The sequence below is a fragment of the Trachurus trachurus genome (genome assembly GCF_905171665.1).
Source record: "Trachurus trachurus genome assembly, chromosome: 17".
Taxonomy (NCBI): Eukaryota; Metazoa; Chordata; class Actinopteri; order Carangiformes; family Carangidae; genus Trachurus; species Trachurus trachurus.
In genome coordinates this window covers 18,526,963-18,549,141 of record NC_139900.1, presented here as the reverse complement: position 1 = coordinate 18,549,141, position 22,179 = coordinate 18,526,963, and the positions used below count along the sequence as shown (strand labels likewise).

At 44.1% G+C, this 22,179-nt stretch overlaps 1 protein-coding gene across 1 annotated transcript; it reads right to left on the bottom strand.

Annotated features, from left to right (window-relative positions):
• Positions 1-321: 321 nt before the first annotated feature.
• paxip1 (PAX interacting (with transcription-activation domain) protein 1) lies at positions 322-22,170 on the bottom strand (the record flags this gene model as incomplete). Its single annotated transcript, XM_083991311.1, has 22 exons — positions 21,986-22,170; positions 20,301-20,435; positions 19,675-19,718; positions 19,431-19,494; positions 19,186-19,296; positions 18,941-19,016; positions 16,569-17,090; positions 14,813-14,952; positions 13,707-14,676; positions 12,817-12,911; positions 12,535-12,630; positions 11,901-12,038; positions 11,677-11,798; positions 9,216-9,400; positions 8,935-8,978; positions 7,510-7,577; positions 7,319-7,421; positions 7,038-7,206; positions 4,305-4,405; positions 3,277-3,411; positions 2,941-3,016; positions 322-458 (listed from the first exon to the last, which is right to left on the bottom strand). The coding sequence occupies exons 1-22, from the start codon at positions 22,064-22,066 to the stop codon at positions 322-324; spliced, it is 3,612 nt and encodes a 1,203-aa protein (XP_083847437.1). The 5' UTR covers positions 22,067-22,170.
• Positions 22,171-22,179: the final 9 nt, after the last annotated feature.

The window sequence follows — 22,179 nt, the reverse complement described above, 5'->3', positions numbered from 1 at the left end:
CTCATAGCGTGGTGAATGTGCAGGTCACAACTTGTCCACCAGAGAGTTTTGGAGTTGTTGGATTGTGTATTTGATAAGTTTGATGAGGGAAACCAAGAAATCCCATTAGCCTCAGTAGCGCAGCTCTGAGCAGCTTGCGGCTCTGCTCCGCCGTTCTAAAAATAGCTTGCACTGACAATTAAAGGTAACGAACCTACTCCTAAATGTATAGGGATTATGGCAATGGGCCAAACTATCCCTCTAAGTGCTTAGAATTTGTGGAATTTAGTCCCACTTTTAAACTTAAGAATAAAAGCTATTTATTTATCAGCTTTCTCGAGTCTAAGAATCACTCTTTCTCCCCCAGATATTGCTGTTCCCGGTCTGCTGTGAAGCTGTGATTGGGTGTAAAGGATATGAGTCATAGTCGAGTTTCTGGGTCAGAACTCCGGTCAGGATGAACTCAGCGTTGTGGACATCTGGACAAAGAGAAAAGAGATGAGCATGAGATCTACTGGAACATCATGGTTCAAGGTCTACGCCTCAGGAGTATTGACACACACCCCACATCATGGCCTACGCTGCAGTGAGTACGACCCCTCTGAGAAAGTCAGCTAACTGTGTTGGAGGCGGAGCTAAATGTTGGGCAGGAGGTGGGTTTGTTTTCTGAGACATGGTTGGATGTTGTTTTAAACTAATAGAACCCCATGATGTGGAGGTGTGTCATTCTCTAGAGATGTTGTACTTATTCATTTAGACTGCTGCTTAGATGTTTACTCCTCTAACACTCCAAGAAAAGATATGTTTAACACAGCTGAATTCCTAATGAAGGTTTTCTCATCCACATATTGTTCCGTTTCTGCTGTCGAACAGTGGAACAGGTATGAAAACAGAGTGTAACGTGGCCCATGAAGACTAGGGATGGGTACCGATACTCAGTACCATAATGGCACCGGTGCTAACGTAAACAGGAGTAACCAGACAGAAAAGCAACGCAGATTTCAGTGCCACTGAATTTTTAATTAGGCCTACCGCCCCCTTAGCTCTATTGCTGTGCCGGTGCTACATGTGTTGTCACGTCAGTTTTTGTTGTGTGTGACATAGAGGTGCCTATACGAGCAAAGTTTTTTTTTAAATTGCCTTGAACAGAGTAAGTCGAGTCTATTGAAATCCGACTACCGTATTTTCCGTATTATAAATCGCGTTGTTTTTCAGAATATTTTCACAGCGTGTTCTGTGGTCCGTCTTCGGTCTCTGTTCCGGGCCCGACCAAACTCCGGACACGGAGCAGAGACCCAGGTCCGACAGTGCAAGGCTGTCCCTCTCTGAAGCAGAGGACAGGTCGGCTTCACTCCCATCACAGACAGTCCACAAAGAGTTTCTGATCATATCCTCGTCAGTTTTTTTTTTTTTTTGACCCGGCCTGTAGTAGGCTATTTGGTGCTGGCTTTTATTTGTTCATTTAAACAAAGCCCCGGCCATTATATGAGACCGGGCTATTAATTAAATGTTTAAAAAATAAATGTGACTAGACTGGTGCGATTTATATATGTTTTTTTCCTCTTCATGACATATTTTTTGACAGATGCGACTAATACTCCGGTGCGACATTTAGTCCGGAAAATACGGTACTCGCCCTAACCCAAACAATCATAATCTAATCTGCATTTCGCAGCACCCTTGGCCAAGGCCGCTGCTGGAACAACTCCCCCAGGAGATCGCTGCAGTGAGACGCTCTGTGTTCCTATTCCTCCCTCCCTTCTTCAGGGACACCTGTTGATTGTTGACTCTGTTTGGGACGCGATCAAGGACGTCTCCATGGCAAACTGCTGTGTTATCGCGAACTGAGGCACTGATTGTGAGGCTAGACGTTGGCACACTGGATGTAGCGCTGCACAGCTGCAGGTGTGTGTAGCCTATGCAGGTGTGTGTAGCCTATGTGGTTTATAACATCGGCAAGGAAAAACCTGATCGGCACTTTCTAAAGTACCAGTTTGGCACTGGTATCAGATAAAACCTAAACGATACCCAACCCTAACGAAGACGACACAGGTCACTACTGAACACAAAAGGAGAGAGGGTGTTTGCTGTCTGGAACGACCTGTCCAAGTAGATCAGGTCAGTGTGTCAGTATCTGTTTTAAATTCCTTCATAAAACATTTGATTTTTTTTTTCTTTTCTTATCTACTCTCTTTTACCTGTCTTTTGATTTTATGTTCTTTGTTTCCTCTGTGACCTTTGTTTTTCTGCTGCCTTGTAAAGCACTTTGTAATGCTGTTTTGAAAAATGTTCAATGAATAAAGATTATTATATTGTTAAAGTAGTAAGCAGAATGTTTGTGTTAATATAAGGCTTAAATAGTTCTATCTTCCGACAGCAATCATTTACATAGAGTGTTTGGTCTGAAACACGGGTCTGTCAGTCACTCTGCTCTGCTGTAAGACGAGGAGAAAACTTTCCTTGTATCCTACAACCTTTATCCAATGAGGAGAGAGAACGGCATAAAGGGGCGGTCCTCTCTGTGTGTGCAGCCAAGGGATGTGCAAGCATGTGGTGACGTAGGGACGAGGGCGGGGACTGCTAACTCCATCGGCTGACAGGAAGTTAGCCAAAACGACCGGATCGCTTACTTCTGCTTTAAGTAGTTTATAAGCTGCTGCTCTGCTGAATCCTGATTTTAAAACCGCTGTTGCTGTATTTACACAGCAGCACATTACATGCAAATATCTAACACGTATCTGGTACAGTGAAGGTGAGACGCTGTCACCACAGTCAGAAGATGAAGAGGAGTGAGACCGAGGCTGAAGCTGTGACACAGTGACTGAGCTTCACAGGGAATCCAGCTGCTTTCTGTCCTGTTTTGTTTCACCTCTGTTGTCTTCTCCTTTATACAACTGCAATAGTCAGCATGTAAATACAAGATGGACCGTGTGTGTGTGTGTGTGTGTGTGTGTGTCTTACCAATGTTTTTCAAGAAGTACTCTCTACAGAGGTGCAGGTCGTTGTCACAGGAAATTAAGATGATTTCAGGAAGGTTCTGTAAAAAACACCAGGATGTAGTAAGTGACAGAGAAGTCAGGTTTTATGTTCAGGTGTGTGAGTGTCTGCTTCATTCAGACTACTGCTTATCCTTTAGTTTGTTTTATCTTGAATCCTGTTAGAGGTTTTATCATCATCATATCTTCCACGAATGACAAAAATGTTTTGCTACAGGCTGGAAAGCAACAACTAGTAAATGATGCGACTACGCTCGGTGTTTTCCAGAGTATTACATATGTGCAGAGCAGCTGTAAGGACCTTGTTCTGTTTGTGCTCCATGATCTTCCTGTAGGACGGCTGTTTGCCCAGCAGCTTCCCTCCAGCGCTCTCCAGGATGGACTTCATGGTGCTGAGGCTGGGGCAGATCCCAGGGGTGAGGTAGAAGTACTTCCCCTGCAGCACCCACCACAGAAACAGACAGACAGTGAGACACAGGCCTGACTCTCTGCAGTGTTAAAGGCTGTTGGTTTTCATTCCACTGTTAAAAACTAGGGCTGTCAAAGTTAATGCGATAACAACTGCCCTGATTCTTAACCAGTGTGACAGCTGCATGTGTGTGCTTTTGTGAAACTCTGCATCCCAGTCACCTGCAAACCTGCATCAGACAGAGCTGCAGCACACACACACAGCAGAAATGAAGCCAATGTGAACACGCTAGGGGTGCACATGATTGACTGTTTAACCGTTAACCAATAAGAAGAACTTTGACCGATGAATACTATAGTTGTTTTTTTTTAATTAGCTCCTTATGTCGTCAACTCATGTGGGCGTGTCGACACGTGTAGACTTCCACTATTTTGCAGCAAAAGGTTACACAGGAGGACTGACAGTATGTGCCAGGTATGCAGCGCTGTCCCTGTGAAGGAAGACCAGACAACAAATGTAGCCTACACGCTGCACTTTGTAGCTATAAAAACAGTTCAACATAGGACGATCTAGCCGCCGTCTGAGCGCTGATCGGCTGAGCCAGAGCTCAGTGGATGTGGTGTGGCTCAGCTGTTGCAGCGCATTTGTCTGTGTTTTATAACAGCAAAAAAACCTGCAACAACAGAAACATCATCGACCCCTCCCTTAATCGACAATAGGATCAGGTTGCTGATCGGCACAAGCCTAGTCACTGACACTCAACAGAGCGTTTTAATCTTATTGGTTAACAAAAAAAAAACCTAGAACACGCAGCAACTTCAGCTGCCACACACAGACCACACAGACGGTGTGTTCCCGGGTCAGAGAGGTGGTAAAGGACCAGAGAGAGCTGGACTCATGTGGTGGAGCTGTGGTCTGACCTTGAACAGAGGAGCACTGTGGGCTCTCTTCAGTGAGTCCTCCAGACTGAAGTTGAACAACACTTCTGCCTCTGCGTCCCTCAGAGTGTGGATCTGCTCATCTGCAACACACACACACGCACAGGGTTAAGTAGTGAGAAAACATCGTTTCAAACAATGGGGAAAACATACTTATGAAAAGAAAAAGGTTTTCAGTTGATAATATTATTTCCAATAACGTAAGTTAATAACATGGTCACTGTTTGTCCTCCCAAGATTCAGGGGTTAAATGATGAACAGAGCATGATGACATCACAGGGATTCATCACTTCCTGTTTAGACCAGTGTTGGGCATGTAACTTTCCCCAAAAAATAACTGAGTTACTAAATGATAAAAGTAATTCATTACAAGGAAAGTAAATATTGCGTTTCTTTTTTATGAAATGCTCAAATGTGTCAAATGACTTCCCTCCCTAAGCCCCGTTTATCTAACTACTGCACTAACCAACTCACTCAGTATCCCTCCACACAGGCAGGCTCTGCCACGTGCTGTACCACTCCGCCTATCAGCTGTTTAGATCAGCGGCGTGTGGAAGAGGTGGAGTCGCAGAGCCTGTCTATGTGGAGGAATACTGAGTGAGTAGTGAGTTGGTTAGTTCCAGATAAACGGCTTATTCTGAACAGTTGAGGAACTGAAAAAAATGTGCACATAATGTCCTACACTGAAACGGGTGTATTATTTTCTGATGGGACTTCTAGAGTCAACTAACGGCGTATTTTACTGTCAGTAACGGTACCGGCTAGCCTGACGAGCCAGACTATATCACTAAAATGTATAGTCTGGAAACGACCGGTAGACCTCGGCTCAATCCAGGGGGCGGGATGAAGGCTGTCTTTCAAACTGCCTCTGCACGCAATAGGGTAGCGCTAGCTAGCGCTACGACCAATCAGAGCAAAGAGCAGGATGACGTTAGCCTGACAAGCCAATTAAAATGTATGTCGTCATCACGTTAAGCCCGCCCAACGACTCTCTAAACAGATAGAGCGCTGTGATTGGTGAACACAATCGGTGTTCGAGACTCAAAAAGTTCCTATGGCTCGTTTCTAGACCCACCTACGGAGCAAATATTTTTGCTGCCGCTAGGGTGCGTCTAGATTTCTAGGCTAGGTACCGGCGTTATAATGGGGGAAACAGTAACTTTTTTGATTACTCGTTAATGGAAAAAGTAGCACTGTTATTTTACAGTTTTTCTCAATTGTTTACACACAATTTCTGGTTCTTGAGGCACAATGGCCTCAACATCTAACTCATGCACCAACCCCCTGAACCAAGTCTGCTAAACTACAAGCACAATTCCTGCTTTACACTCAATTTGCAGTTCTATAACACACTTTTTTCAAAACACTACACACAATTCTCTGCATTTGGCACAATTTTCATGAAGAAAATCTCTTGTTTTCACGAGTAACACACTGTTATTCAAAATTCTAAAGTTAGTTTCCCTACTATTCACACTGACTCATGGGTAAACACCTGTCACACAGTTTTACATTTAGCAATCAGAGCTTTAGCAAAAAAGGGCAACATAACAGGCAGTGATGGACTGACACCAAAAAGAGAGAAACCAAACAGAGAGAGAGGACACACAACACAAACACACACACACATATATATATAGCAGTGATCATAATGATGATGCGAAAAGAAAATGCATTGATCACCAAAATTGCATGTTGATGGAAGGATTCGAACCTAGACTAGAACAAAGTCTTTGACTACAAAGAGTGCTGTTCTACTAGGTGAGCCACATGTTACAGTGTCATGTCAAAATTATGTGTTCACTCTTTCAAAATTGTTCGGCCGTAAACCAGCTGACCCCGAGCAACTCTTTTTTTTTCTTTTGTGGTCAGATCAGCACAGCTGCATCGTCACACGACCACCTCGGTCGCGTCTTCACGCATTTCATTTGTTACCGTGTATTTGAGTGTTCTGAGTATCAAAACAATACAATTTTACAACACATTTATATATATATATATATATATATATATATATATATATATATATATATATATATATATATATATATATATATATATATATATACTGTCTGTAGTTACAGTAAAAAAAAAAAAAAAGCCTAAGTCATTATGATGAATGGAGTAGAAGTGTTTTCCATTCATCCTAGTGTTTTACACTGAGCACATCAGTGTTCAACTGGTTCTTATAAATGTCTAGTCATATAATGGTTTGTGTGTGTCATTTGAGACTAAAATAGCATTTTGAGAATAAATAACATTGTTTTGAATGTAAAGTTTCATTTTGCAGGAGAAGTGAGGGGTTTTGCCCATTGTGTGTGTGTTTTTGGATTTGTGTGTAGAGTTCTGAGAGTATGAGGCATGCTTTCAGAAAATGTGTGTAAACAATCGAGAACTGTAAACACTGTTATTCCCATCACTGGTTTAGACATGTTAAATTGTAGTATGTTAAATTGTAGCAATAACCATCATGACTTTTTGAGTTATGGCCAGAAAATGTGTCTGTGAGGTCACAGTGAACTCCGACTTTCCTGGGATAGGGTGACATGAGCTTACACTGATTATTTTCAGCTTGTAGTTCCTGCCCTGACACACACACTGACACACTGACACACTGACACACTGACACACACACACACACACACACACACACACACGCACGCACGCACGCACGCACGCACGCACGCACGCACACACACACACACCCACCCTTACCCACAAACTTCTGGCTCCTCCAGCTCTCCTCCAGCCAGTCCGGGCTTACGATGTGTTTGACCACAGACATGGCGGTCAGGAACTTGACTGTGCGGGTGACCTTGGTGGCCAGCAGGTGAGTGACCTTCTGACCGCCGTCTGCTACTTCACCGCCCAGGGCGTGTAGCCTCTGCAGGGAGGGGGAGGACAGAGCTCATCACACACACATCTGTGGAGAAGCTGTGGTTCACATGGAGGGAGCTGGTGGCTGATGTGGATCAGTCCAATCAGACTAAGTTTACCTTTGTGTACTGCTGGACTTGTGCTGGTTCAAAGCCTGTGAACAGGACTCGAGGAGTGGACTCTGGAGGGAGCTTCTTACTGGGGCACTGGATCTCCTCCAGCCTGCACACACACAGACACACACCGAGGTTCATCATTCCACTGTTCATCTGCAGGTGTTGTGTGGATGGTTCAGACCTGCTGCACTCACCTGGCCTTCTTGTTTGGAGGCTGGTTGGTGGTGTCAGAGAGCTTCTGCTTCTGCATCAGCTGGAGACTCTGCACATCAAACACAACACAACACAACACACACAATTAGATGAGTCACCCAGAAAGAACACAAACACAGCACACACACCATGTTCACTCTCTCCCCTGTGGTGTCAAACACTGTTTCAGTGTGACCTGAACATGTGGAGGTGAACGTAGGGAGTTAGTCTCTTGTGTGAAGGTTTAGAGCTACACACTAATCCAACAGCTTGTGATGGATGTCAAAATATGTGGGCAACTGAAATATATGACAAGACTTGAGTATTTATAATTTACATTTATATGATTTAAAGTTTCTATCAGAAGGGGCAGTTGTGGAAAGGCAGCTGTCTTACACATATTTGACCATTTTAATCTCGTCCCAGGGTGCTGGGTGGTCGAGTGGTTAGAGAGCATGTCCCATGTCGGTATATGCCCGACATGCTGGTTTGACTTCCGACCAGGATCCTTTGCACATGTCATTTCCCAGGTCTCTCTCTGCTTTCCTGTCTCTCTACACTGTCCTATAAACAGGGATGCAAACGGATCAGGACCAAAAAAGAGAGGAATTTCCCGGGGGGCTGGGGGGTGCTCACCATTAACAAATAAGTACAATATCACTTCACTTTTGACTTCATTTTGACAAGACAGGGCTTCAAATGTTTTTTTTTTTCATGCAACCAATCGACCAATGAAATTTTAGTCGGCTAATGATTTTTTGGTCGACCAGGCAGCCCTAATTTATATATTATATAATATATATAGATATATTATTATAGTAATACAATTTTAAAACTTAATAAAAAAATAATAATAATCGGCCGATTAATCGGTTATCGGGTTTTTTTCCCCCTAATAATCGTAATCGGCATCGGCCCCAAAAAATCCATATCGGTCGGGCCCTAACTGAGACACCCCCCCCCCTTAAAAACAAAAACTCTTCGGATCTGAACGATTCACACAAGTCACCTAATTGGTCATGAAAAAAGCGAGTTTCGCTTTTAGGCGCGCTGTTTGCATCCCTGTATAAAGTAAAGGCAAAAACAATGCCCCAAAAATATAAGGAAAAGTCACTGTAAATACACAGTGTCGTTAAAGAGAAGTTCCATCCTTACAACCAAACCAGTGTCTGTCCTACATACAGTAGAGCTGCAGCTGCAGTGTCATCATGTCACAATAACATGACTCTGCAGTGCTGAATATGCTTCAAAGTGACTAAAATGGCTATAAAGCACAGCTGAAAACAATTAAAACAGCCAATTACAAGGTGTTGAGAAAGAATTGAACACACATGTACGTGACAGAGAGCAGAGGGAGGAACTGGAGAGACTGTTTTCATATGTATCATAGTTGATCATTTCTTGAGGCAGCACTTGGACAAACTCACCGCCACAGCTTCAGGAGACACTTTGATTGGCGTCCTCCAAGCAACTGCAGAGAAACACACATGTTCATGTCAGGAGTGTCTCACACTCTCACACACTCTCACACACTCTCACACAGCTGTGGAAATGCTCCACTCAGGAGTGAATGATGTCTCATTATGTGACATCCCTGGTGTTTTCTGTTTTTAATTGATCTTCTTGAGGCGTTTGTCCCGTTATGATAAAACTCAAGAGTCGGACATGGATGGTCAGTTTCAACGATGCTGTGTTGAGCTGTACTCACCCAGCAGGTTCTGGACCAGCTGTGGGTTAGGCACCAGTGGTTCAGGGTGTGTGTAGATGGAGTATCTGCTGTGCTGAATCTGCCTGAGGGCTTCGAAGTTGCCCAGTAGAATATCACACAGCCACTGGGCGTTCACACACGGGATCTTCCACTCCTTGGCCTTCTCATATTTAAGTCCACTGGGTCTGAGAAGAGATCAGCAAGAAAACCACATCAGAGTCTTCTCCAGCACAGCTCCAAATAAGCTCAACACTGATGGAGACCCAGTTCTGTTTGTGGATTTCATTCAGTTCTACAGCAATAAGTCACAGTAGGAAGACCTGCGTATTAATTATATTTCAACAAGCTCTGCTAGGGCTGGGCGATATGGCCTAAAACAAAATCTCTGTTTTTTTTTCATAACAAATCTGATTCATGATTTAAATCGATTTATTCCCCCCCTGCTTAAACTTAAAGGGATAGTTCACCCTAGAATGATATTTCGCTCATTATCTACTCACCCTCATGTTGACTAAGGGCTGGAAGAATTTTCAGAGTCCACCGTCCCTTCTCTGAGTTACAGGGGGTCTTGGCGTAGCAGTGCATTTCAATGCAACGGTTGCAAAGGGACACCAGAGCTCTTCATAAAAAAACACACACAAAAAAACATCCAAATACCTCCATGATGCTCGTATGTAATGTCCGTCTTGTGCTGAAGCCCCAAATCTCGCGTGATTTGCGCCGGCGTCAGTGCGGTTACTGCGAATCACACGAGATTTGGACGGACCAGGAAGAGGAGCTTCGAGAAGCTTCCGCTACAAACAAGCTTAAAATATAGACTTATTTAATTTTTTTCGGGACAATTACGCAATTTGGGGCTTCAGCACAAGACGGACATTACATACGAGCATCATGGAGGTATTTGGATGTTTTTTTGTGTGTGTTTTTTTACGAAGAGCTCTGGTGTCCCTTTGCAACCGTTGCATTGAAATGCACTGCTACGCCAAGACCCCCTGTAACTCAGAGAAGGGACGGTGGACTCTGAAAATTCTTCCAGCCCTTAGTCAACATGAGGGTGAGTAGATAATAGAGTTGAGCCGGATACTCGGCTGAAACGAGTATCCGGTACGGATAAAGCACTTTTGACGAGTACGAGTATTAAACGAGTAATACGAGTCAATATCTGTGCTCGGAAAAAAAAAAAAAAAGATTGAATGAAAATCCTCATTGGGTAGCTGACTGCGTTCTGCGATAGGCTACAGCCCCTCCCCTACACACATGCAGGTGTGTTGCTGTGTCCCGCTCTGATCACTCACACACAGAACAGCTGACAGCTCTGTCTCTCTCTGTCTCTCCCTCAGTCACTCAGGTTCGCCGGTCTTCTCCCTTAACGTTTAGGCTTTCTTCAGCTTCAGCTTTGTTTTTACTTCAGTTACTTACTTATTAACCAGTAGAGTTCTGGTAAACGTGGGTTCGTTCAGACGTGGTGCCGACTCGCGTTGCGTCTCTGCCTGACGGAGGTTTTTTTTTTTTTTTCACACACAAGCTCTCTCTCTCTCTCTCTCTCTCTCCCTCTCTCTGTCGGTCGTCGGAGTTTTTTTTTTTTTTTTAACCGTCAGCTGGCTCTAACCATTTTTTTTACTTCACGCACTGAGTGTCTGACACTTTCTTGCTGTATTTCATAAAAAATAGTAAATTACAAATTAAGCTACACTCTCTCCCCCCTCCCCTCTCTCTCTCTCTCATGATCAGTGATACAGAATAATGAGTGATACACAGAGAGTAGCTGACACTCAGGTGCCTCTGTCTCTCTCTTACTCACTCTCACACACACACCTGGTGTGGAAATAAAATTTAAAAAAAGTTGTTGAGTATGAAAACTCTTGTTCATTACATCTTCCTTCATAATTGCAACCGCATGTGTTGTAGGCTATTCATTGTTGCAAAACTTGTTGTGTAAATAGTTTGTTTGCTATCGTGATCAAAACCATTGATCTGAAGCTCAATGCTGATGCTGTCCTGTAAACAGTTTTCTAATTAGCAATAAATATAACAATTTCTGATCAACCCATAGGCTATCAATTGCATGCTTAAAATAACATACCGGTTAAAGCCCTGCCCATTTCAAGACAACCCGACCCACTTCTGGGTTAAACCCCGCCCACTTCCGGTTTAGGCCCCGCCCACTCCGAGTACAGATACAGATACAGATAATTCATATGGTTAACAGATACAGATACAGATACAGATAATGCTGTACTCGCTCATCCCTAGTAGATAATGAGCGAAATATCATTCTAGGGTGAACTATCCCTTTAATGATGACAAAGAAATTGTTCAAAATAGGTTTTAACTTTGATATTGTTTTGCAATCACACACAAAAAGCAAAAAAATAAGAGATATAAACAACAATTTATGGCCCAGCCCTAACCTCTACACATGATAGCCCCAGAAAACACTCCTTCAACCCCCCAGTCTTACTCTTTACAGATGAGGACTGTGTTGCTGCGACAAAGGTATCCAGTGTATCTAGCGCCTGCCAGGTAGGCCATCAGCTTCAGGTCGTCTCTGTCGGCGTCCACGAACCCCGTCACTGAGATAATCTGAAGAAGACAGACAGTGAGGGAGAACATCACACACCAGAGAACACGTCACAGAGGAGCTGTTGTTGGCAGAGCTCAGGTTAGTGACGGACGTGGACCTACGTGCTGAGAACAGGGTTTGGCTCCGGGAGGGAAGGCGAAGGGCAGATGTAACGTCCGATGAGGAGGAACCATCCTCTTCCTCTTCAGTACAGTGTTGAGCCAGTGGGCGGTTACACAGCGTTTCCCCTCCCTGAGCGCCTGTCACACACAACAACACTCATCAACGTCAGTCAACAAGAATCAGTCACCAACATGATTCACTTAACCAAACCGTGCTGTCGGCATGCTCACTTGTCATTACAGAAGAAGCCTCTGCTGTCTGAGAGTTTACAGTTTTTATACATTAAAGAGGAACTATGCAGGATTTTTACCTTAGCTATGTTACATTGGAACCTTAATTAAACAGCTTCGGTGTGGCTCTCTGCCTTCCACCTAGAACGCGCCCTGTAACCTATTATCTCTTATTTATGACAGATTAAGCTACATAAATATACATTTGTAACATCGTATGTTATCCATAAACCTATGTACCGCTCCATGGATTGATTTCTCGTCTGCTTCGTTGAAAACAAAATGCACATGGCCGGGAGGAGGGTTAGTAAAACAGCGGAAAAGCGACCTGGACTTGCATAGTTCCCCTTTAATACAAAAAACAGAGCGACTCACAGTGTCTCGGGGTCACACGCAGCCTCACCTGTACATACATGTTGCTGACCTGGCTCTCACACAGCAGGTGTGTGCAGCGGCTGGTCAGGGTGGTGTCAACAGCACCTCCACAGGCCTGGATCACCTGAGGGTGGAGTTCAGTAACATCAAGTCATCAGCAATATCTGTTCACTTTGTTGTTTTTATCATGATTCATGGAATTTTACGACAACACAGACTTCTGCTCTTTTATCCAACCAAGTCCTACAGGGACACCACAGAGTGAGTGAGTGAGTAGGTAAAGGACTGAATGAATGAAGGAGTGTCTTACCCTCTTCCACGTGGCCAGGAGCTGTTTGTCAGCCATCTGTTCAGGGTAGTCAGCAATAGCAAACACACAGCCCAGCAGGAAGCCGTCCTGTGGGACTGATGTTTAGAACAGAGGAGGTTATTCTGCAGGTCCAACAGAAACATTTCAAGACTTTATAACAAGACCTGAATTTTTAATCTTAAGAATGTTGAATGATGAAGGAAGGATCTTTAAGGTCTCTGCCTCTGTTTGAGCTCTGTGTGAACCAACCTTCAAAGTATCTTTGTAACGGCGATTCTGAAACAAAGGAGCAGCCACACTGATAACCCTGCCTGCAGACATCTTCTGTTTATCAGCTTTGTGAGCGCAGACTGACTGACTGACTGACTGATGATGAGTCAGTCAACCACAACACCTAACACAACCACATCTATGTGACTGTTCACTGTCAACCTGCTGATGGTGTTAACTTGGATATACAACTCAACACAGTAAGTAATGTGGGTGTATTCAAAGCCATCAGTTGCTTTCATACATTTATTCTAATCACATCGTTCTAATATGACAAATAAGAGTAACTAAGAGTAAAAACTGTAATTTTACCACTCTGCTCCTGTTGATAGAGTTTCCGCTACATGTAATTGATCGTGGCGCATCGCCGCCACTACTTGAAAAAATCCTAGCGGAAATACTGATAGACATGTTTGTCCATGTGTGTTGGTGCGTCCTCTCAGTTCCTTGTCTCTCTGTCTCTCTATCTTTCTGAGGAGCTGGTTAAATAAACTTGTGCATTGTGAAATTCCATTCAATTTTGTATAAATGCAAGAACTCCAAGAGTGATTCTGCTTGTGGTCAGTCCTACACACTGGTTCACTATGGACCAGTGTGTCAGACCAGGTGGTTGTACTCACTTTCTTGCCCATGCTCGTGGCCGAACAGCGGCGAGACGTGGGGGGGCTGCTGCATCTGAGGCAGCAGCGTGGTGGTCTGCTGCTGTAGCACCTGTTGGTTCTGATGCTGCAGAGTCTGTTGTTGCTGTTGTTGTTGCTGCTGCTGCTGATTCTGCAGGTGCTGCTGCTGCTGCATTTGCTGCAGGTGCTGCTGTTGCAGGAAATGCTGCTGCTGCTGCTGCTGTTGCAAATGCTGTTGGTGTAACTGCTGCTGATTTTGCTGCTGCTGCTGTTGTTGCTGTTGTTGTTGTTGTTGTTGTTGTTGTTGTTGTTGTTGTTGTTGCTGCTGCTGCTGCTGCAACATCTGCATACGCTGCTGTTGGAATTGTTGAAGCTGTTGCTGCAGGGCTTGTTGCTGCTGCAGCTGCTGTAAACCAGGCCGTAGGAGCTGCTGGGGCCGCAGCTGCTGCTGGGAAAATGCATGTTGCTGTTGCTGTTGTTGTTGCTGTTGTTGTTGTTGTTGTTGTTGTTGTTGTTGTTGTTGTTGCTGCTGCGAAAACATCTGTTGATGCATTTGTTGCTGCTGCTGCTGCAGGAACTGCTGCTGCTGTGGAGGCAACTGCGGGAATCCTTGTTGCTGTGCAACCTGAGACTGCTGCTGTTGTTGATGTTGTTGTTGTTGTTGTTGTTGTTGTTGTTGTTGCTGTTGTTGTTGGTGATGTAGCTGCATCATTTGGTGCTGCTGCTGGAGGTGCATCATGGGATGCGGCTGTTGCTGTGATGACTGCTGCTGGTGCTGCTGCTGCTGCTGCTGAGCGGCCTGGTGCGACTGTTGCTGTTGCAGCAGCTGTTGCTCTGCCGTGAGGGGCTGGCCGGCCAGTTTGGCCTGACTGAACAGAAGAGGGTTGGTGCTGTTGGGCGCCTGGATGTGGCTCTGATTGGCCTGCTGCTCCAGAGGCTTGGTCTGGTTGCCCGTTAGATTCTGGATGATCTGCAACAGAGGAGAAAGAAGAGCAAATTGAAGAAAAACACTGGCATAAATGATGCGAGTCATTCAAGCTTGACTCATCGCTCGTATCAGAATGATACTGTGACGAGGGGCTCTTGAGACGGCAGACGATGAGCACCTGATTCTTAATCTGTGGATCTCTTACATGTGCTACGTTGGCAGGTCGATTGGCTGGCGGCATGTCGGAGTTGTTTGTGATGTTGCGGAGGGTTCGTGCAGCTGGACTCCAGCCAGGGATTCCCTCTGGAACAGACAGACCTAAAACAGCAAGAGGTGAAACCTTCAGTGGCAGGATTCTGGTTTGGAAACATAGAATACTTATTTACAACAGTTACTAACTACTACTACTTAAATTCATCCATTTAGATAAGTTGGAAAAACTAAAAACTTTTTTAAAGGAATTCAACCTGCTGAAGAACTTTCTATAGCTGTGTGAAGCTTTGGTCGAACACTCTGTTAACTCAACCCGACTGAACCGTCACTGAATCAGTGTTGACTCTATGACATTGCCAAATATCACCCATCTCTACAGCTTTAGCTACCTAAGATTTCCCGTGAGACTTTTGGTTAGATGGTTTTCCTGTTGACAAGCTAGTTACAGAAAGGAGAATATGAGAGAATTGCATTGAAAAGACTAAAAAAAAATACTCCAAGATGGCACAGGATTGTCAAAAGCGGCAACCAGGAAATGTCAGGAATCTAAAAATAGCACCAGAAGTTTGTTTACATCCCTCAATAATTTGATTGGTTTGGATTCTGAACCAATAGAATATACTCTGCGCTGCATATCAGGACACTTTCGTGTAAGATTTTGTCACCAGTTTGCTCGCTCACTGTATGTCAGGATGCAGTGTTAAGCGTTTACAGGGATGTTTGATGCTGAACTATCAGTAAGTAGACAGCTGCTAATGCTAATTTTAGCTATGTAATGATAGAAAAACTTAAAGGTGTGCAGAAAAGAAAATTGAATTTGAGCCCACTTTGGGTCATAAAATTAATGTGATAACTCATCTTTCAGACGTTGTAGGCCAAACTTTGTGCAAAATTCTATTTTTGAGTAAATCCGGGATGAAAGTGTGTATTTTTTTTTTCGTATTGGATAGTGCAGGCGCACGGATTATACGTCAGCCTGTACACGATTCACCAGCCACGGATATCGGATCCGTCATCCGTCATTCAAACGTCTGAGACACGCACACACACACGGAGCTCGGGCTTGCCCCAAGCTTTGAATATCCCGCCCGCTCGATAACGACCAATCAAATTCGTTTTCCTCACTCGGGTAAACTTGTGTTGCAGCTCGTGACAACTCGGCGCGACAAACAGGACAAACGGCCATTTCTGTACACCTTTAAGCTCTTTTAAATGTAGTTTGAAAGATGTCAACTACAACTCAGCAAGCTGATCATAGTTTTAAAATATTCATTTGTGTTTATTTAGTTTTTCACTTTGCTTGAGAAAGCCTGTGAGACCTCTGAGGATGAACTTCCAAATGTGTGGGATTTTTCCCTTTTAGTTGCATCCCATAACGTTCCCATCAGTCTTCATCATGTTCCATTCACTCTTATCTACCTGTGGGTCGTACTCCAAATCATCCCATATTGAGCTGTGTTGTTTTCTTCCTGCAGCTTTAACATCTCTAAGAAAACTAAAACTAAGCTGATGTTATCTGACTGAACTTTAGTTTTAGTTAGTTTTGCATTGTTCATTGTAGTTTTTATTTAGTTCTCCTTTTTGGAGAAATTGTCATTTTATTTTTATTTCAGTTTACTAAAAAAAAATCACTGCTAGTTTAGTGAACTATAATAACCCTGCAACTCAGGCGGTGTTGTGACACCAGAAGAAAGTGACAGGATGTCGTGGCGACCACTGACCCTGCTGTGTGCTGTGGCTGATGGCGGCGGCAGCAGAGCGAGCCTCTGCAGGAATGGCTCCTCCGCTGCCGGGAACAGGAGGCACGGTGGCACACAGGTTGATCAGCCCGCTGCCCGTGGACGCCACCGGGTCTTTGCTGCCGGGCGGCCCGGCTCGCCGCCTGGCTGTGCCCGTCGAGACGGGCGGCGTCGGCGTGACGACTTCGGCCGGCGTCCAGTTGAGGTTGGTGCCCTCCTTCTCCGTGGAGGAGTCGTCGTCAGAGTCGTCGAACATGCGCTCGCTGCGACGCTCGGGCTTTTTGGGCGACGACGGGGACACGGAATTCAGTTTTTTGGGCCCTGGCCGTCTGCGGGGGCTGGACTCCTCGCCGGACGAGCCGCCGCTGGACATTCGGGATCGCCGGGGGCTGTAGCTTCCGTCTGACGGCTGGTCGTATGAATCCGCATCACTCTCATCCTCTTCCTCAGGCTCCACATACGTGAGTCTGGGGTGATAGAGAGCCTCATCCTTCCTGCTTTTGTCTGGAAAAGAGAAATCAAGTCTCAGTTGTTTTGTTGAGCACACACATGATATTACAGCAGTTTTATCTTTGTTTGTTAACGTGCCTGTAAAATAACAGTTGTGGTTCATGCACACATTTAGATTTGGCTGCAATGAAGCACATTGCACATAATGTAGCACTGTCCTCATAGCAACCACAGGTGCAGAGTGAGTGTCTGTTTTTTGGCACTTTTCCACTAGAGCGGCAAGGCATGGCCCGCTTTTTTTGCTTTTCCACTAGCCCTAGTACCTGGTACCAGGTAGGGCTGTCAATCTTCCCCCCAAATCAGGTTCGAATTTCTAACCCATCTTATGTTAAATATTCAAATAATATTAGACACTAGATATCTGGCTGACGAGCTACAACCAAAGATATGGGATGAAAAAGCATCAGTTGTGTACTTTGAAGTCTTAACAACCTCAGCTCTGCCCAGTTGCAAGCCAGCGAGTACTGAGTGTGAAATGTGCAGTGATTCGCCTCCTTTGAAGCCATATAGTCAGACTATAGGATCACAACTCCAGTTACTTGGTACCACAGTATCTGTTCTATTACATCCGTATGACAGAAACATGTGTTATCATTTAATTGTTCCTTATTTTCTTGTCTTTATTCGTAATAAATTTGGTTTTTGATTTTGTTCTTCATGGTTGAGGTTTTCATATAAGCACTTTTGGGTTTCATACCTCCCCTTCGCACATCCCAATCATAATAATTGTTCATACTATTTTAAATGATATGTCCGTGCAAAATTAATAATTAAAAAAAATAAAAATGTGTTCAAAAGTGAGAACCCTGTGTTATCAGAATAATCTGTGATCTAGATACAAACTACATCAGACTGGGCCTCATTCACCAATATCTTCTTAAGAATCTTCTTAAGATTCTTTCTTAAGTTGTTCTTAAGAGGTTCCTTAAGAAAACCCTACATCAGATTCATCAACGCGTTCGTAAGCCTCAGAATTGTTCGCAGCTGTGTTCCTACTTGATGAATGCCATCTCCTCGTAAGTTGAGGGCGTGTACCAGGTGAGTCTAATTAACATAGGATTAGCATAGGTAACCGCCCCATCAATGCCCGTAAAGGGGCCTGAGACTGCAGGGCCGTGTGCACACAGCACCCACAGGCACTGAGCAGAGGGAGGGATCTGGGAGGGAGCACCAGACTCCAAACGTAAAAAGAACTTAAGTAGTGAAGTGGCGCTACTGCGGCAGGAATGAAACAAAGAAACAAACAAAAGGCTTATATTTAGTTCATATTATTATATTTATATTTAGGCTATATTTAGTAGCGTCAGCAGTGGATGCAGCTCTTCGGTTGTTATCAGAGAGACCACACTCTCACGTGTGCCATCATAAATATTATCATATTATCACATATGAAAAAAAAAACTGTTGTGTATAGTGTGAACACTTGCAGTAAGTGCACTGTTGCAGCCCGCAATTAGGAAAAAAAAAATCATATCGGCAGCTGTATGCCCCCTCACCCCCCCAAAAAAGAGAAAAAAACAACAACTGATATGAATTAAGTGTCTATAATGTTTTTTAAGAGACTGCAATGATTTGTCAATTATTATTATTAATATATATGATTATTAAAAACATCATAAAAGATAAGAAAATAATTCTTATTCAAATCATATAATATCATACAACTGCAGAACAAAAGAAAACGCTATAATCGGTTATTTTTGCAGAAGTCTCAGCACCTAAAAGTGCGTAAGTATTCTCCTGACTGTTCGTAGATTTTGTTCTTAGTTAAGACCAAATTCTGGATAAGTAGGACTTAAGAACAAATTTGTTCTTAAGAACGGTTCGTGAATGAGGCCCATTACCTTTAACAGAGTCTGTGATCCAGTCCAGGGTTACGATCTTGATGCCTGGCTGTTTCAGGGCACACTCAAACTTGGCCTGGAAGGACAAATACAACAAGTACACATTTGATAACCACTTGTGTCCATTAAGATAAACATTTCACTTCCACTTCCTGTGCAGGAGAGCTGTTTTTACATCAGAGCACTGATGGACCGAATGTTCTGACAGAAAGTTGAGTGAATTAATCCCAATCACACACACTTACCCCCTTAGGTTCCTTCACCACCAGGTGAGTGACCTTCTTGTTGAGGTTAAGCTGACATTCTCCTCCATGAAAGGCGATGTAAGCCCACAGGGCATTGAGATCATCTGGAAGCTGTACACGTGTCCACACACACAAGAAAAAAATACAGGACCATCAAATTTGACCTCGAGTACCTGTGGTAAATCTGATGATATGAACATTTAGAAAACTTCCTTAAGACAACACACACACACACACACACTTACCCTGGGAAGACAAGCTGTCACACCAAAGAATATCTGGCCTGATTCTGGGGAGAAACCGGTGACTCTGTGGTGTGTTCAGGGTTATGGGAAAAAACACAGTCAAAAGTAAAGCAGCTACCTGTTCTGTGACGTTTTAGGTCTGCGAATCCTCTAAAACAGTTTTGATTTCTGCAACTCTAAACATTAATACACTGTTATAACTACTGGTATTGTGTTCACACATATTCTGGTGGTGGAAGGATACGGTAGCAGGTCTCCACAGCGGACTGAGAGGATCACCCAGGAAGGCTGGAAAACATGAAGGGAGAGGTAGGTTCATTCTTCATCATTTATGGTTTGTTTACGGAGTTGTTTTCGAGGTAAATTCATGCAAAACCGCTGATGCGCATTCCTGTCGAGGGCAGTTTTTCAGCAAGCAGTCTCTGCATTTACCTTGAAAACAACTCTGTCTCATAATGTTCCATTATTATCTCATAGCGTGGTGAATGTGCAGGTCACAACTTGTCCACCAGAGCGTTTTGGAGTTGTTGGATTGTGTATTTGATGAGTTTGATGAGGGAAACCAAGAAATCCCATGAGCCTCCGTAGCGTAGCTCTGAGCAGCTCGCGGTTCTGCTCTGCCGTTCTAAAAACAGCTTGCACCGACAATTAAAGGTAACGAATTTAACGGATTATGGCAATGGGCCAATTTGCCAAAATGTTGAACCATCCCTTTAAACCTCAACCATCATCACATACAAACATTGCATTTTATGTTTTATGGTGACCTGCCGATTTCAAAAAAGAAAAAAAGAAAGAAAACATCGATTTAGGGACATATATTTAAAAAAAAAAGACATAGACACAGACGTAATGTGACACAACTCTTACCTTGACAACAGGCAGGTCAAAAACCTCCCTGGACTCGCCCACCTCAGGGTTGTCCCCGTCCTCTGCGATGATGTGTGTGGCCAGAGCATTGTAGGATACTTCCTTCCCTTTTCCTGCTTTCAGCAGCTGCACCACCTGGGGGATCGACAGACCATTCAGTCAGTCAGACTCAACACTGATAAAGAGCAAGTGCATTTCAGTATGTTATAAAAGGACACTTTGGCATGTGGGCTGGAGGAAGGTTTAAACAAAGCACCAACCTCACAATCAGTGGGTGACCTGATCTATTTTGTGTTTGACATGCAAGACACCGGCCAAAGGTCACAGAATGGGAAAATGAAGAACTCGCAGCAAAACACAAATGTTCTAAAAAATATTTCTAAATTCCATGCTTCATAGCAATTATTCATTGTGAATAAAGTCAGAAGATCATAAGCATGACTGCAGCAGGTTTTCAAATGAGGAAGAATATGAACATTTAATGCAACTTTGCCTGGTTAGTTGATCGACCTGCACTAGAAGTTATCCCAGTTAAAATGAAGCAAACATTCACTGTCATAATGTGTTGACACTACAGAATGTCTATTGAACACGTTCAAACATTTGAAGCCTATTGAATGAATAGATTTCAAAGACTGCAGGACGTCAACAAAGTGTCAGTCACAGTGCAGTTGCCTTTAAATCCTGATGTTTACACTCTTTGTCTTGCCAGTAGCCACTGTTTCCGCACGGATCCTCTGCCTAAGACTTCACAAATCCTCATACTGTTGGGCCTTATGTTTTAGATCTCATCCTGTCACTGTTCAGACTTAGTTAAGAATATTCTGTAGCAGTTTTCAGGAGACAGCCACGTGTGCTGGAGTAAAACAAGAAATCAGATAAACTATCATTTGAGCTAAAACCTAGAACGAAACTCCAGAAGCAGCTTGACATTGTGGATGAAAAGAACATTGTTTTCATGTTCTTTCTCTTGAACAGTAACATGATAATCTGCCATGTCGCCTGACTACGCTGTTGTGCACCACCAATTGTAAACACCGGGTAGTTGCAGTAGTTATAGATGAACGATTTTATACGTGTCTGCACCAAACATGCAAAAACAACTCAAACAAGGACTTGGAGGGGTCACTATTTGGCAGGAAGTCCAGCTCTGTGCCACAGGTCTCCGGTACAGCCGACTGAAACAGCTGTCGCACATGCGCAGTGCAAGGGCGCACTATGCAGCAGGATGCTAACAGTGACAGGTTGCTGCAGCCTCAGAGTCTGATCGGTTATATTTACATTTACATGTTTCATTACGAGTCACTTCAGAGGCAGTGACAGCGGTGCGACCCGAGGCTCTGGGATAAACAAGCACCCAACCAAACACCGCCTTTAGCAGTAGCTTAGCGAGATAAGCCACAGCCCCAAGAGCTCCCAGCTAAATGTCTGTGCTAATGCTAAAGTACAGGGTTAAGTAGCTTCTATCCAAATGTTTACACTCTCAGTGTACCACAAAAACAACACTGCACACGAGCCAGCACGGAGAGACTGCTAAACCCTCAGTGTCAGCTCACTGTTTCTCATGTAGTCAGCCCACATACCTAGCTAGTTAGCTCCTCTGGTAGCACCTCGTTCACATTGAATGGTGCTAGCTAGTGTATGCTACATACTTAGCTACAGGAAGCTAACGTCCAGAGGCTCACCTTTTCGTCAATGTCCCCCACAACGTAGAACTTGACGTCTTTGAAAAGTTCGTTTGCAACAGCGTTTTCCTCCTGAGACATGTCTGTCCATGAAGGTCCCGGGCTTGACGCCGGGGCTAGAGGGGAGTGAGTGAGCGTCGGTACTCGGTGCCGCCGCTACTTTGGAGCGAACCGCTGTACCCCGGGACACTCTG